General features: G+C 53.6%; 1 protein-coding gene across 3 annotated transcripts in view; it reads left to right on the forward strand.

Moving 5' to 3' along the window:
- Positions 1 to 2,107: 2,107 nt before the first annotated feature.
- The window catches only part of KPNA6 (karyopherin subunit alpha 6), a 28,641-nt gene continuing 18,318 nt past the window's right edge, over positions 2,108 to 12,430 (forward strand). The window contains exon 1 of one of the 3 annotated variants that reach the window (XM_064172376.1): positions 2,108 to 2,215. In XM_064172376.1, coding sequence (XP_064028446.1) covers positions 2,212 to 2,215 — 4 coding nt within the window. In that variant the 5' untranslated portion in view covers positions 2,108 to 2,211. Of the gene's footprint in view, positions 2,216 to 2,438; positions 2,458 to 10,816; positions 10,838 to 12,430 lie in introns of those variants that run through there. The other 2 variants (XM_064172379.1, XM_064172380.1) reach the window with 2 other exon arrangements.

Consider the following 12,430-nt stretch of genomic DNA (forward strand, 5'->3'; position numbering starts at 1 on the left):
CCTGCAAACCCCACGAGGACCAAGCTGCAGCTCTTCTGCTTGGTTCATGGTGAGCCCAGCCAAGCCTCTGAAACGTGCTCTGGGCTCAAATGTAGCTGCAAAACCTGTTGTGGGAGGTGCCACCAGTGAGGGTGCCACTGGGAGGGAGCTGCATTCCCTCTGGGGTTGGTGGTGTTGAGTCGTGGCTGAGGTCCCTGGGGCTGCAGCTGAGCTCCCAAGGGTGCAGTGCTCTCACCTATGTCACTTTTTGGGTTTTCTTTTTTTTTCCCCTCTCTCTTTAGAAGTCAAATTAACCATTTGGTTGTCTGTGCAATATTCTCTGTTCTGAACTACTCTGTATCTCCCTCAGCCTTTTCTAGCTGGGGTGAAGACCAGGAACAATTCTAACCGCTGGTAGTTTTGTAACTCTGACTTTCTCCAAACCTTTTACAGACTCGCAGTTAACAGCAATTAAAGGAATTCTACAGAGTCTCCGCCTCTGTTGGGTGCCTTTTGTTTCCTTTGCTTGCAGGATGGGGATGGCTGCCTCAAGAGGGGGTTGTGTGGCAGCTGCTTCAGTGCCCTTCAAACCTCGTGGGAGGTTTCCCAACCTTGGGAAGGTGGATCTGCACTCCACCAGCTTGCCCAGAGCTTGTGTCACAGGCTGACAGGATGGCAGGGGTTGGAAAGGACCCAAAGAGCTCATCCAGTCTAACCCCTCTGCCAGAGCAGCACCACACAATCCAGCTCAGGGCACACAGGAACACATCCAGACAGGCCTGGAAAGGCTCCACAGAAGGAGACTCCACAACCTCTCTGGGCAGCCTGTGCCAGGCTCTGGGACCCTTCCAGGCAAGAAGTTCCCCCTTGTGTTGGGCTGGAACCTCCTGTGCTGCAGCTTCCATCCATTGCTGCTTGTCCTGTCCCAGGGAGCAGTGAGCAGAGCCTTTCCCCCCCTCCTGACCCCCAGCCCTCAGGTAGTTATAAACGTTTGTTAGATCCCCTCTCAGTCTTCTCCAGACTAAGCAGCCCCAGATCCCTCAGCCTCTCCTCACCAGGCAGTGCTCCAGTCCCCTCATCATCCCCACTCCTGATGGCTTTGAGTGAGCTATAAGAATACCCAAGTGTGAACCAGGCCTTGTCTCTGCCAACCAGGGGCCTGGCACCACCACCTGAGGGGCAGGGTAGAGGGAAAACACCGATTTCCTAAGTTAGAACCACTTGGGAAACCACCTGTGCCATCTGGGAAGGGCAGGATGAGTCCCCAGGGGTTAGCCAGGAGTGCCTGTTGATCCCCCTGATGGAGACTCTCAGGATCATGTCTCATTCCAGGAGCATTTTCAGGAGGGTTTGGCATTCCTTGGGGATGCCCAGGTATGGAGACTCCTTCCTGCTCCTGTTGCAGCACCTTGGGCATATCACCTAAGGGCAGGTGGGCACAGAGCAGGATGTAGAGGATGATGCCCACGCCCTAGCCATGGCTTTTGGGGTGCTGCAGAGGTTGTGCTGCTGCAGGAGGTCTGGTTTGGCTCTCTGGAGAGCAGCGTGGTGAAGCCAAACTCTGCCAGCTTGAAGGTGGCTCTGCAGCAGGATGTGCTCACGTCTGGGGGTCGTGGTGCAGCCCTGGCACTGCTGTGTGGCCTCGCAGCCTCCCGTGGCCACCATGCGCGCTGCAGCCAGCCCCAGAGCCGCTGCGGACAGAAACTGGGGACAGATCTTACAATTAAAGCACATCTTTGAGTGTCTCTGAGCTCAGAACCCACGCGTGGTCTGTTGGCTTCAGAGGGGTATGGGATGAGAAGGAGCACGGTGGGGACGGGGCGGGAGGGGATGAGGTGTGAGGGATGGGACGTGAGGGATGGGACGAAAGGAGGCTGGACACGAGGAGGCGGGAAGCGGAACGAGGGCACAGGGCGTGAAGGGATGGGATGCGGATGGTGAGGCACAAGGGGCCGGGCCGTGAGGAGCACGACGCAAGAGAAGGGGAGGTAAGCGATGGGGGACGCCGGGGCCGGGGCCAGGTCCGCCGCTCCGGCAGGGGGCACCCGAGCGCCGTGGCCTCAGCGGGGGGCGCGGCCCCGCCCCGCCCTCACTGCCTGCGGGGGCGTGGCGGTGGCTGCACGGAGCAGGTTTGTCCCGTCCCGGCCGCCGTCCGCTCCCCTCTCCCTCCCTCTCCCCCGCCCGCCATATTGTGGCCGCCGCAGCCCGGGAGCCGCCGCCTGAGGAGCCGCGATGGGTGAGCACGGGCGCGGTCCTGCCGGCCGGGGCTCGCCGCCAGCGGGCGGAGGGGACGCGAGCAGGGAAGCAGAGGCCGCCCCGCCGGGCTAGCCGAGCCGAGGGAACAGGCCGTCGTAGCGCTGCCCGCAGCTCTCACTCAGGCTCCGGTCCGCCTCCTCTCAGCGCCGGTGGGGCGGCCCGGTGGGGCGGGGGGCAGCGGGCCGCGGACCCGGCGGCCGCCGCTGAGTCATCCCGACGCCGGTACGGCGGGGCATTGCCCGGGTAGGGCGCTCGGAGTTCTCTGTCTGCGGGTGGGAGCGGAATCGGGGCCGGGGTTGTCTCCCCGGGGGGACCTTGCGGCGTGGGGGACCCTTGCTGAGAGGATTCCTTGGCGCAGGGGCCGAGCTTTGCCGCTTCCGAGTAGCCAGGCCGTGGGAACGGGGGTCCTGCGGGGGGGGGTTGCCTCTAATAGTGACTCAGTGCTCGCTCGGTCGGGCTTTGGGCAGCTCCAGGGCGGAGGGAGAGGAGCGGCGGGGGTCGCTGAGCGCTCTAATACCCTGGGGCTTGGGTACTGGGACCTGGTGTCTGGGGCAGGTACCGAGGTAAAACCTGTGAGAGGCAGGGCTGGTGGAAAGGAACTGCTGCTGCTAAAGCTGCATTAAAATACCTGTGGCTTACTATCAGCTCTCGCATCTTTAGCTTATTTAAACTCTGAAGTTTGCGAGAGTTTATCAGCGAGCTGAGGTGAGGTTCTGCTGCAATATTCAGCCTTCCCATTGCCCGGCAGGGCCACGGCAGCTTTACTAAAGGTACAACTTGAGCGGCGGTGTCAGTGCAGAGCTCCTCAGGCTGCCCTGTGCTGCTGTGGACGGTCCGAGCAAACGCATCCCCAAATGCATCTCACGGCACCGGGCAGGAGAGGAGAGCAGCGCGGGGGCTCCTCTGCGCCTCTGTCAGCAGTGCCATTAAACAGACTTAGCAGTTCGGGGAGGCAAGAGATGCCTCTCTCTGCTATCCACAAAGAAATCATAACCCAGTAGTGCTCTCCAGGAGGTACTTTAGGAAGGGCAGGCTTTTTTTGCTCACTTCAGATACAGAGAGGGTGCCTAGGGACAGGCCAAGTTGGGGGGAATGGTTTGAAGCTGAGGGAGAGGAGGATTAGGCTGAAGCTGAGGGAGTAGTTCCTCAGTAGGAGGGTGATGAGACTCTGGAACGGGCTGCCCAGGGTGGCTGTGGCTGCCTTCTGCCTGGGGGGTGTTCAAGGTCAGGCTGCATGAGACCTTGAGCAGCCAGATCTGGTTGGGAGGTGTCCCTGCCCATGGTAGGGAGATCGGAGTAGATGATCTTGAAGGTCTCTTCCAAAGTAAACTATTCTGTGATGTAGCCTGAAATTGAAGCTCTCTGCTCTCCCTTTCTCGAGGCTGTCGGTGGAAAGCCAGAGTTTGAGTGGATCAGGTGGAGGGGAAAGCCAAGCCTGCAGGAAGCCTGTTCTCTGCAAAGCAAAGGTTCTCTGCAAAGCAGCCCTTACTCTGAGGAGTAAGGGTTGAGTTCCTGGCAATTGTCACCTTCAGTATTGTCTTTTAACCAGGCTTCAGAAGCTTTAAGAACACCCTTTGGGGTGGGATGTTGCTTGATCAAAACAGTCTCATGCAAAACTCTCCCTCAGACCCCTCCTGTGATGTTCCAGGCTAAGTCAGTGGCTGTGAGTCTGTGTGCACCGTGGCTCTTCCACTCCAGAACAGCTCTTCAAGCTTAGGTTTTAGTTTGAGATGTAAAATCTTGACTGGCAGCTTGGGAGGTGGAAAAAATGTCCTTGGGTCTGTTGGTGAGTGTCTGAAAACTGCTCGTGCTGTGTGGAGCTGCAGAGGAGCTTCCCATCCTTCCCCACCACCCCTCCCTGCTTCTGCTTGGTGTTTGAAGCAGGTTTTTGTTCTGACAAAATAATGTAAATGAGGACAGTATTAAATTCATGCTCATCTCACTTGCTCCTTTCCAGTAAACTGAGGCTGCTGTTACATTGTGGTGATGCTCTAAAGCATAGCTTGGCTTAGGCTGGAAGAAGCTTCAGAGCTCATCTGTTTCAACCTCCCTGCTACACCCAGGGATGCCTCTCAGCTACACTCAGCTGCTCAAGGCCTCATCCAACCTGGCCTTGAACACCTCCAGGCAGGAGGCATCCACAGTCTCCCTGGGCAGACTTTCCAGAGCCTCACCACCCTCCTATTGAGGAACTTCTACCTCGCAGAATGCCAGGGGTTGGAAGGGACCCAAAGAGCTCAGCCAGTCCAACTCTCTGCCACAGCAGGATCATACAATCTAGCTCAGGTCACACAGGAGCACATCCAGACAAGCCTTGAAAGCCTTCAGAGAAGGAGACTCCACAACCTCCCTGGGCAGCCTGTGCCAGTGCTCTGGGACCCTTCCAGCCAAGAAGTTCCCCCTTGTGTTGAGGTGGCAGCTCCTGTGCTGCAGCTTATATCCTCAGATACAGTCCAACTCTGCTCTCCCACAGCTTCAAACCACTTCTTACCATGTGCTCATGAGTAGTGGCAGCCTCTTTGCATGGTGTGAGTCGAGCAGCTGTGCTGTGTTGCTCTTGAAATCTTGACCTCATCACTGTCTGCAGCTACCTGACAGGTTTGTTATGGAGAGGTTGCTGCCGGTTTCTTCTCCTGGGTAATTAGTGATAGAACAAGGGGGAATGGCCTCAAGCTGTGGCTAGGTAAGTTTAGACTAGATATTAGGAAAACATTTTTCCCAATAAGAGTGGTCAGGCATTGGAATGAGCTGCCAAGGGAGGTAGTGGAGTCACCAACCCTGGATGTGCTTAAAAATTATCTGGATGTGACACTTGGGGATATGATTTAGGATGAACCTTGTAGAGTAGGGATATTGGCTGGGCTTGGTGACCCCGAGGGGCTTGATGTGTGTTGGGTTTGGTGACCCTGAGGGTCTTTTCCGAGCAGGATGTTTCTTTGCTTCAGTGAAATGTTCATCAATTGAAAGTGCTGATCAGTTCCTTTTGGCTTGCTGTGCAAATGCCATGTCTGGATTGCCTTTCTGCTGCTGCTGAGCCTGTGGAGCAGTAGGTAGTGGCCCAATCCCTAACAAAACTCGGGTGGCTGATGAATTCTAACCAGTGATTTGGCTCTGTTGCTTTGTTTGCTTGTCATCAGGTGAGCAAACATGAACTTTGTGAAGGGGAGCTCGATCACTGCAGTAGTGAAATCACCAATTTCTTCAACCTTTCAGCTCTTGTGTGCCCTCAAGGGCCAGGTAAACCCAAATCTGCTTAGCAAATCAGTGCTGGTTTGTTTCTGGAGCAAGGCACAGCTTGGGAAGGGTGAGCTTGTAGTGAATCTAGTTCTTTGGGATTGTCTCTTTCTGGTTGATTTTAACCTCCTAGGGACAGCCTGGAGAGTTGGTTGGGGTGAAACTGCAATGCAACAAGGACAAGGGCAGAGTCTTGCATCTGAGACAGAACTCCTCCATGGACCAGTGTAGTATGGGGGCTGATCTGTTGGAGAGCAGCTGTGGGAGAAAGGACCTGAGTCCTGGTGGAGAACAAGATGGCCAGGAGCCAGCAATGTGGCCAAAGGTTTCCTGGGATGGGTTAGAAGGGCTGTGGTTAGTAGGTCAGAGAGATTCTGCTCTGCCCTGGTGAGGCCACATCTGGAATAGTGTCCAGTTCTGGGCCACTCACTTCCAGAAGAACCTCAGGGAACTGCTTTAAAAGAGTCCATGCCAGAGCCCCACAGCTGCTGCAGGCAGTGGAGCATCTCCTGTGAGGCCAGGCTGAGGGAGCTGGGGGCCTGGAGCAGAGGGGCCTGAGGGCTGCCCTAAGTGCTGTGATAAAGATGTGCAGGGCAGGAGCCAGGCTCTGCTCAGGGGTGTCCAAGGACAGCACAAGGGGCGCTGGGGGCAAGCTGGAGCAGAGGAGGTGCTGTGGGAACAGGAGGGAAAACTTTGTCCCTGTGAGGGTGCAGAGCCCTGGAGCAGCCTGCACAGAGAAGTTGTGGAGTCTTCTTCTCTGCAGACTTTCCAAACCCACCTGTGTGTGTTCCTGGGTGATCCTGCTCTGGCAGGGGGGTTGGACTGGATGATCTCCAGAGGTCACTTCCAACCTGTAACACTGACTGTGATAACTCTTGTGGGTCAAGTTTGAGCTGACAGTCAGAGTTAATCCCTGTTTTAAGATCTGTCCCCAAAGGACTCTTTGACCTCAGGTGACTGTGCTGTGCTGGATCCACTTTCAGGGAAATCTGAATGTCTGAAGAGATAGAAATAAGGATGAACAAGGATTTAAAGCCTGGAAACTTCACATTTTGTCGGTTTTAGGGTGGAGGAGTAGAGTTGAAAGGAATATATTGAGGAATAGGTGATTCTGTGTGCCTCAGGATGTGGGCAGCCTAAAAGGAATCTATCCTGGGCTGAAGGATGATCAGGCTGCAGGATCCTTCAGTTTCCCTAAAGAGTTTTTGTTTTCCCCTGCCCCCCTCCACAGCCAGCACCATCAGCAAAGCTGTTGCACATTCCAGCAGTGATATCACATCGCTGGCTTTTCCCAAACCAGGAGGGGGATGAGCCAGTGGTGGCTGCAGCACCAGGCAGCCCCAGGGCTGCCTGGATAAGCATTTTCCTCCCTGGGAAAGTGCAGGAGGCTGAGTGTGAGACAGCTCTGAGAGCTGCTTCTGCTTATTCCTAGTAAAGGCTGAAAACAAAGGCAGCAGAGCAAACAGAATCCCAGAAAATCAGAGGATGTATTTGGTTGGAAGAGACCTTCAGGATCATAGAATGGCTGAGATGGAAGTGACCTCAGAGCTTCTCCAACCTCCCACCATGGGCAGGGACACCTCTTAGCTAGACTCAGCTGCACAAGATCTCATCCAACCTGGCCTTGAACACCCCCAGGCAGGAGATATCCACAGTCTCCCCGGGCAGTCTATTCCAGAGTCTCACCACCCTTCTACTCAACCACTTCTTCCTAAGATCTGAGCAGTAGCTCTTTCTGTGTGGCCAGAGGAGTTTTCTTGCAGGAGTGTGATGCTGTAGGAATTTGTTATGCAGCCCAAAGCCTGTGTAACTGGGGAGGCAGGAGGAGATGGGAGCTCCTCTGGGCTTCCAGTGAGTACCTGAAATGGAGAAACCCAAAGAGGATGGCCAGTGAGGCTTCTCAGATCAAGCTCAGTAGCACACTGAGTGTGTTTGGCTGCTGCTTGTCAAATTTAGGTGGGGCTTAATTAGACCTGAGCAAGTTTATCCTATCACAGGGACAACTGAGGTTGGAAGGAGCTTTAGAGGTCATCTGGCTCAGTGCTTCCTCAGAGCTGGGGGGCTTTGAAACGTCCCCAGTGGGCACTAAGTGGTGGATCAGTGTTGCTGGGCTTCATCAAGTGTATTCAAGTAGTGGTGTAATTCTCCTGCCCTTCTGCACTCTGAACATGCAGCTGTCAGCTCTCCAGACTCGCTGTAGGGACGTGTCCTGTGCCCAGCAGCAGACCTGTCACAGATCTCTTCAGAAGATTACCTCTGGGAAAGAGTTTTTTGGATGCTTTTCTCATTTTTAGCTTAAAAAAGGCCTTGTCAGATCTGTCAGCATCACTATTGCTCTGCTCTGTCACTTTGGTCTGACTCAGCAGCACAAGTCCTGATTTAGACATGTGAGTCCCTGCAGTGACTCAGCTTGGAGGCTTTAATCAGCAGCTTAAAATAAATAAATAAAGGTTTGAAGCAAATGCTGTTTGTAATGCAGAGAAATTGGACTGGTGTCATCTGGAAAGAAGTGAGGTGGAGTTTGGGATCCAGTAGCATGAAGAAGCCATTAAAATCTTGGCCTGGCAGAAATGACCTTGGGATTAGAGAGTTCTGCTTGAGCTGCTGTAGTCTGTTGGCTTTTGCAGAGCTGTTGCAGGATTTGAGTGCTTGCAGCCTTCAAAATCAAACTTGCACACTGCTGAATGCCTTAATTCCATGCATAAGGATGTGTGTGGCAACCTGTGAAGGTAGTTTCTGTGTGACCTGCTCTAGGTGGTCCTGCTCTGGCAGGGGGCTTGGACTGGATGATGTTTGGAGCTCCCTTCCAACCCCTACCCTTCTGATTCTTCAGTTTGGATGACAACTGGAGGATATTTTGGGTTTCCTCAGCAAAGCCAACAAAACCTGCTGCAGGAGCCAAACTTCTTCTGTATCCTGCAGGAGTTTCCTTTTGCACAAGGAATTATTCAGTTAAGCTTCATCCCTAAGTTTGATGGCTCCTGAAGCTCTTGTTAAGAGGATTCTCAGCTCACAGAACACCTCAAGTGATTCCCAGCATGAAGTTTTAGCTTCATAAAGCCTTGCTTTGGATTTAACCAACTTCTATCAAGAATTTGATTCCAAAGGGGAATTTTGATTCCATGGAGGCTTTTTGATGACAAAAATGTTTAGCATGCCAAGAGGCACCACTTAGTAGTGGCTTTAAAATCCCACCTGGGCAATTTTCTCTCTCTGGGGAGACTAAGGAGAAGTAGATTGGGTTTGTGGGGGCTTTTAGTGGAGTGAGTATGGAGGATGTAGGCAGTCAGTGTTCTGAAAAGTGATTAAAAATGGGATGTGCCTCACTGGTGCTTTGCAACCCTGGAAGGTTCATCTGTGGTGGGCTGGTGTGTGTGTGTGTGTTTAAGGTGGACTTTATGCTCTGAAATGACCTCAGCTCGTTGCAGGAGCTCACTGGTGCCTGGTTAATAGTGAGCAGAGTGACTTGTGTGCTTCTGGCCTGTGTCTCACTGGCTTAGGCTGATGGAGCTGCATCTGAACTCGCTGTTTCCATCTCAGTCCTTGTTTGTAAGCTGGTCAGGTAGTGGCTTCACCGAAGTGGAATTGGAGACTTCCCCTGAGTGTATCACACTCCACAGCCACTCAGGTAAGAAAGAAAAGCTGCTGCCTCAGACACTTGGCACCTGTTCCGTTTTGGCCTTTCTGCCAAATTTTCCGGTGGCTGCTCTTTCCCTCAGGACAGAAGAGCCTCTCTGAGCCAGGACTTAGTGAGTGGTTTGCTTTTTAGTTTGCCTTACATCTCCCCGATCTCTGAGGTGCCTGAGCAAAGCTTTCCATAGCTGCGCATTAATAAAGTCATCAAAGATGTACAAATGGATTTCAGGATTGGCCTTGCAGAGCCAAGGTTACCTGCTGCTGGGTGCTGAGGAGCTAGAGAGAAATGCCAGTCCTTAGATCTCTTCAACATGTCGTGTTGGCAGGGAATTTAATCTCCGATTTAACATCTCGGGGCTGATACTCAGCAGCTCTGAGTGGAGGCGCAAAGCTGGGATGCTCAATAGGAGAAGCATTGAAATGCAAATGCTGCCGCTTCTGTGGAGCTGCTGTGAATCGAGGTCGCTGATGCAGGGAGGTGCTTGGCTGCAAAAGGCACCCACTTGAACTGTGAGCTCAGGCCGTTCCTAGCAGCGAAAGGGAGTTTTGGCCAGGCTGGGTCAGAGCAGTGTTAAGTGCCTTGCGAGTCTAAGTTCGGTGTTTTCTGGGAGTGAACTCGGGGAGGTTTTGGTGTCAACAGCAGGTCCTGAAATGCTCTTCGTGCTTGGAAACAGCGATAAAGCTCCTGTGGATTTGTGAAGCTGTTCCGCAGAGGTGTTGGGAAGAGGTCGTTGGAAGCTCTGCAGGCTCAGGGGTTTAACACGGTGCAAGCGTTTTGCCTTGCCAAGATTTTGCCTTCTGCCCAAGGGAAGGTGAATTGCACTGAGGAGGTTGAGGTGAGGGTGATGCACCCTGGGTCCCTCTAGCCCCAGGTCAGGGATGGTGGTGCACTGCTGAGGAGACACAGGGACTTCAGGGGGACTTCTGTGCCAGTTCTGGTTGAGCAGGGAAAAGAGAAGGCAGGGACTGTTGTTGTGGGATAATCCAAGGGGTGCTGAGCTCAGATGAAAAGAGGTTCCTAGAAAAGTAGGCTGTTTGTGCAGCGGGAGTGGAGAGTAGGTGAGGGCCTGCAGCCTAAGTAGCTGAACTGGCTTCTGCTGGATTTGGAAGGGCTCTGTTATGTTTCCACTGGTGGAGGAGGTGCCTCATTCTAATCCTGGCCTAGATTTTGTTTTCCCTTTCTGTTCTAACAACATGTTCACGCTGCTCTGATATTCCAGGAGAGCAAGGGCAAGCTCCAGCCCTTGCCGAACCGTTCTGCTCCCACACAGGCATGATCCTGCACCTGGGCAGGCAGGCTTGAGCTTGGCTTCTTGCCTCAGCAGCCCTGGGGGTGCAAACATAGTGTTGTGAAGGGACAGTGCTGTGGTGTGTGGCCATGCCATCCACATGTCTGCATGGCAGTCAGCCTGTCCTCTTCCTTCAGCAGGTTAGATGTGCTCCCGGTACCACCGCAGGCACCTGTGCTTGGCTGCCTGCAGCCTGTCCCCATCGTAGAAACAGAACTATACCTGCTGTGCCAGGAGGATGATTGTGGGGGTGGCTTCCGGGGAAAGATAAGGGATGAGCAGGCTGCAGGCACTGCCAGAAGCGTTTATCTGGCGTGCAGTCTGTTTGGTGTGGTCTCAGGGTGAAAAAGGGGTAGCTGCAGCAGCCACAGGCTGCACAAATAAGCCTGGATGAGCTGCTGTGGTGTAGAAGGAAAAGGCCTCATTGCTCAGGAGTCCTGCAGGTAAGCTCAGAGCTGGGACAACATCACAGCAGTTTTGTAATGCCAGGGCGTGAGCTGATTCTATCATTTAAGGCAGGGCTTAGGTGTTTCTTGGAGGAGAAAAAAACCCTTCCTAGGAGAGGTGAAGCACAAGGTGCTGTCAGTAGGTCACTGTTCTGCAGAGGTTGAGCAGCAGCTGAAGTTAGAGAGTAGTTCATGAAGCTCCCTCCAGTTGTGCTCCTGTTCTCACTGACAGGTGAGAGCTCTTCAGTTGAAGCCAAGCTTCTCGGAGCAAAGCATTCAGACACAGTGGGAAAATCTGTGGCTTGGAGTATCTTCTGTACATCACTCCTCTGTGAGCAGCTAGATGATTGCTGTCCCTGCTCTGACAGTTCAGGGTGCTCCAGATTCAGTGAGGTAGTGCTGTGGATGTTCACACTGATAGGACTTCAGGCTGCAGCCTGAGCTGCAGTCGTGCTGGAGGAGCTGATGCTCACTGCTGAAACACTGCAAGTGAAGAGTGTGTACATGCCTGGCATCCCACTGTCTGTCCTGTCTCCTGTGTTTGGGCTTGCTGCAGTCTGTGGTGCCCACAGCACCTGCTGAGCTCAGCCTCAAGTCACAGTCCTGCACTTGTGGTGTTCACTCATTGCCATGGAAATGTGGCATTATGGAAGAGATTGGTGATTGAATGTTAGTGAAGTGCTGATAGAGGTGATGGGCTGGGAAGAGGCACTGCTGCTGCTCTCCCTCTGTCCTGCCCTAGTGAGGCTATATCTGGAGTATTGTGTCCAGTTCTGGGCTCCCCAGTTCAAAAGGGAGGGAACTGCTGGGGAGTTCAGCAGAGGGGCCTGGAGCAGCATTGTGAGGAGCAAAGGCTGAGAGCCCTGGGGCTGAGAGGCTGCAGAAGAGCAGCCCCAGAGGGGATTTGAGCAATGCTCAGCAAGAGGATGGGACCTGACTCTTTGACAAGACGAGAGGCAATGGGCACAAACTGGAACCCAAGAGGCTCCATCTGAACGGCAGGAGAAATGTCTGTGGTGTCTCAAGTTGTGCCAGGGTAGGTATAGGCTGGATATTGGGAAGAAGTTCTTCACAGAGAGAGTGATTTCCCATTGGAATGGGCTGCCCAGGGAGGTGGTGGAAGGCACTTAGTGCCATGGTCTGGTTGATTGGATAGGGCTGGGTGCTAGGTTGGACTGGATGAGCTTGGAGGTCTCTTCCAACCTGGTTGATTCTATGGTGCTGGAGCCCTGGAGCAGGCTGCCCAGAGAGGTTGTGGAGCCTGTGGAAAGCATCCAGACCTAGGTGCAAACCCACCACAACTGACACCCAGAGCTGGGTCCGGGCTATGTCCAGCTGAGTGGGGTTGTGCCAGTTGGCATGCAGCTGAACTGCCATGTGTCACTCAGCTGTTTCTGTGACTCCTGGCTGGTAACCTTGTGTGTGGCATGAAGTCACTTCACTCTTTTTTTCCTCCTCATTTACGCAATTACCTTTTAATTGGAGCCTTTGCTTTCCAAAGAGGTAAACTTGGCCTCGTTAGGGATTCTCTTGTAACCTTCAGAAGGAAGGTGGCAGTTCTTTCTTTGTGTGGCTCTGGTAGCTGGTGCT

The sequence above is a fragment of the Pogoniulus pusillus genome, chromosome 37 (assembly GCF_015220805.1).
Source record: "Pogoniulus pusillus isolate bPogPus1 chromosome 37, bPogPus1.pri, whole genome shotgun sequence".
In the NCBI taxonomy this organism is placed as follows: Eukaryota; Metazoa; Chordata; class Aves; order Piciformes; family Lybiidae; genus Pogoniulus; species Pogoniulus pusillus.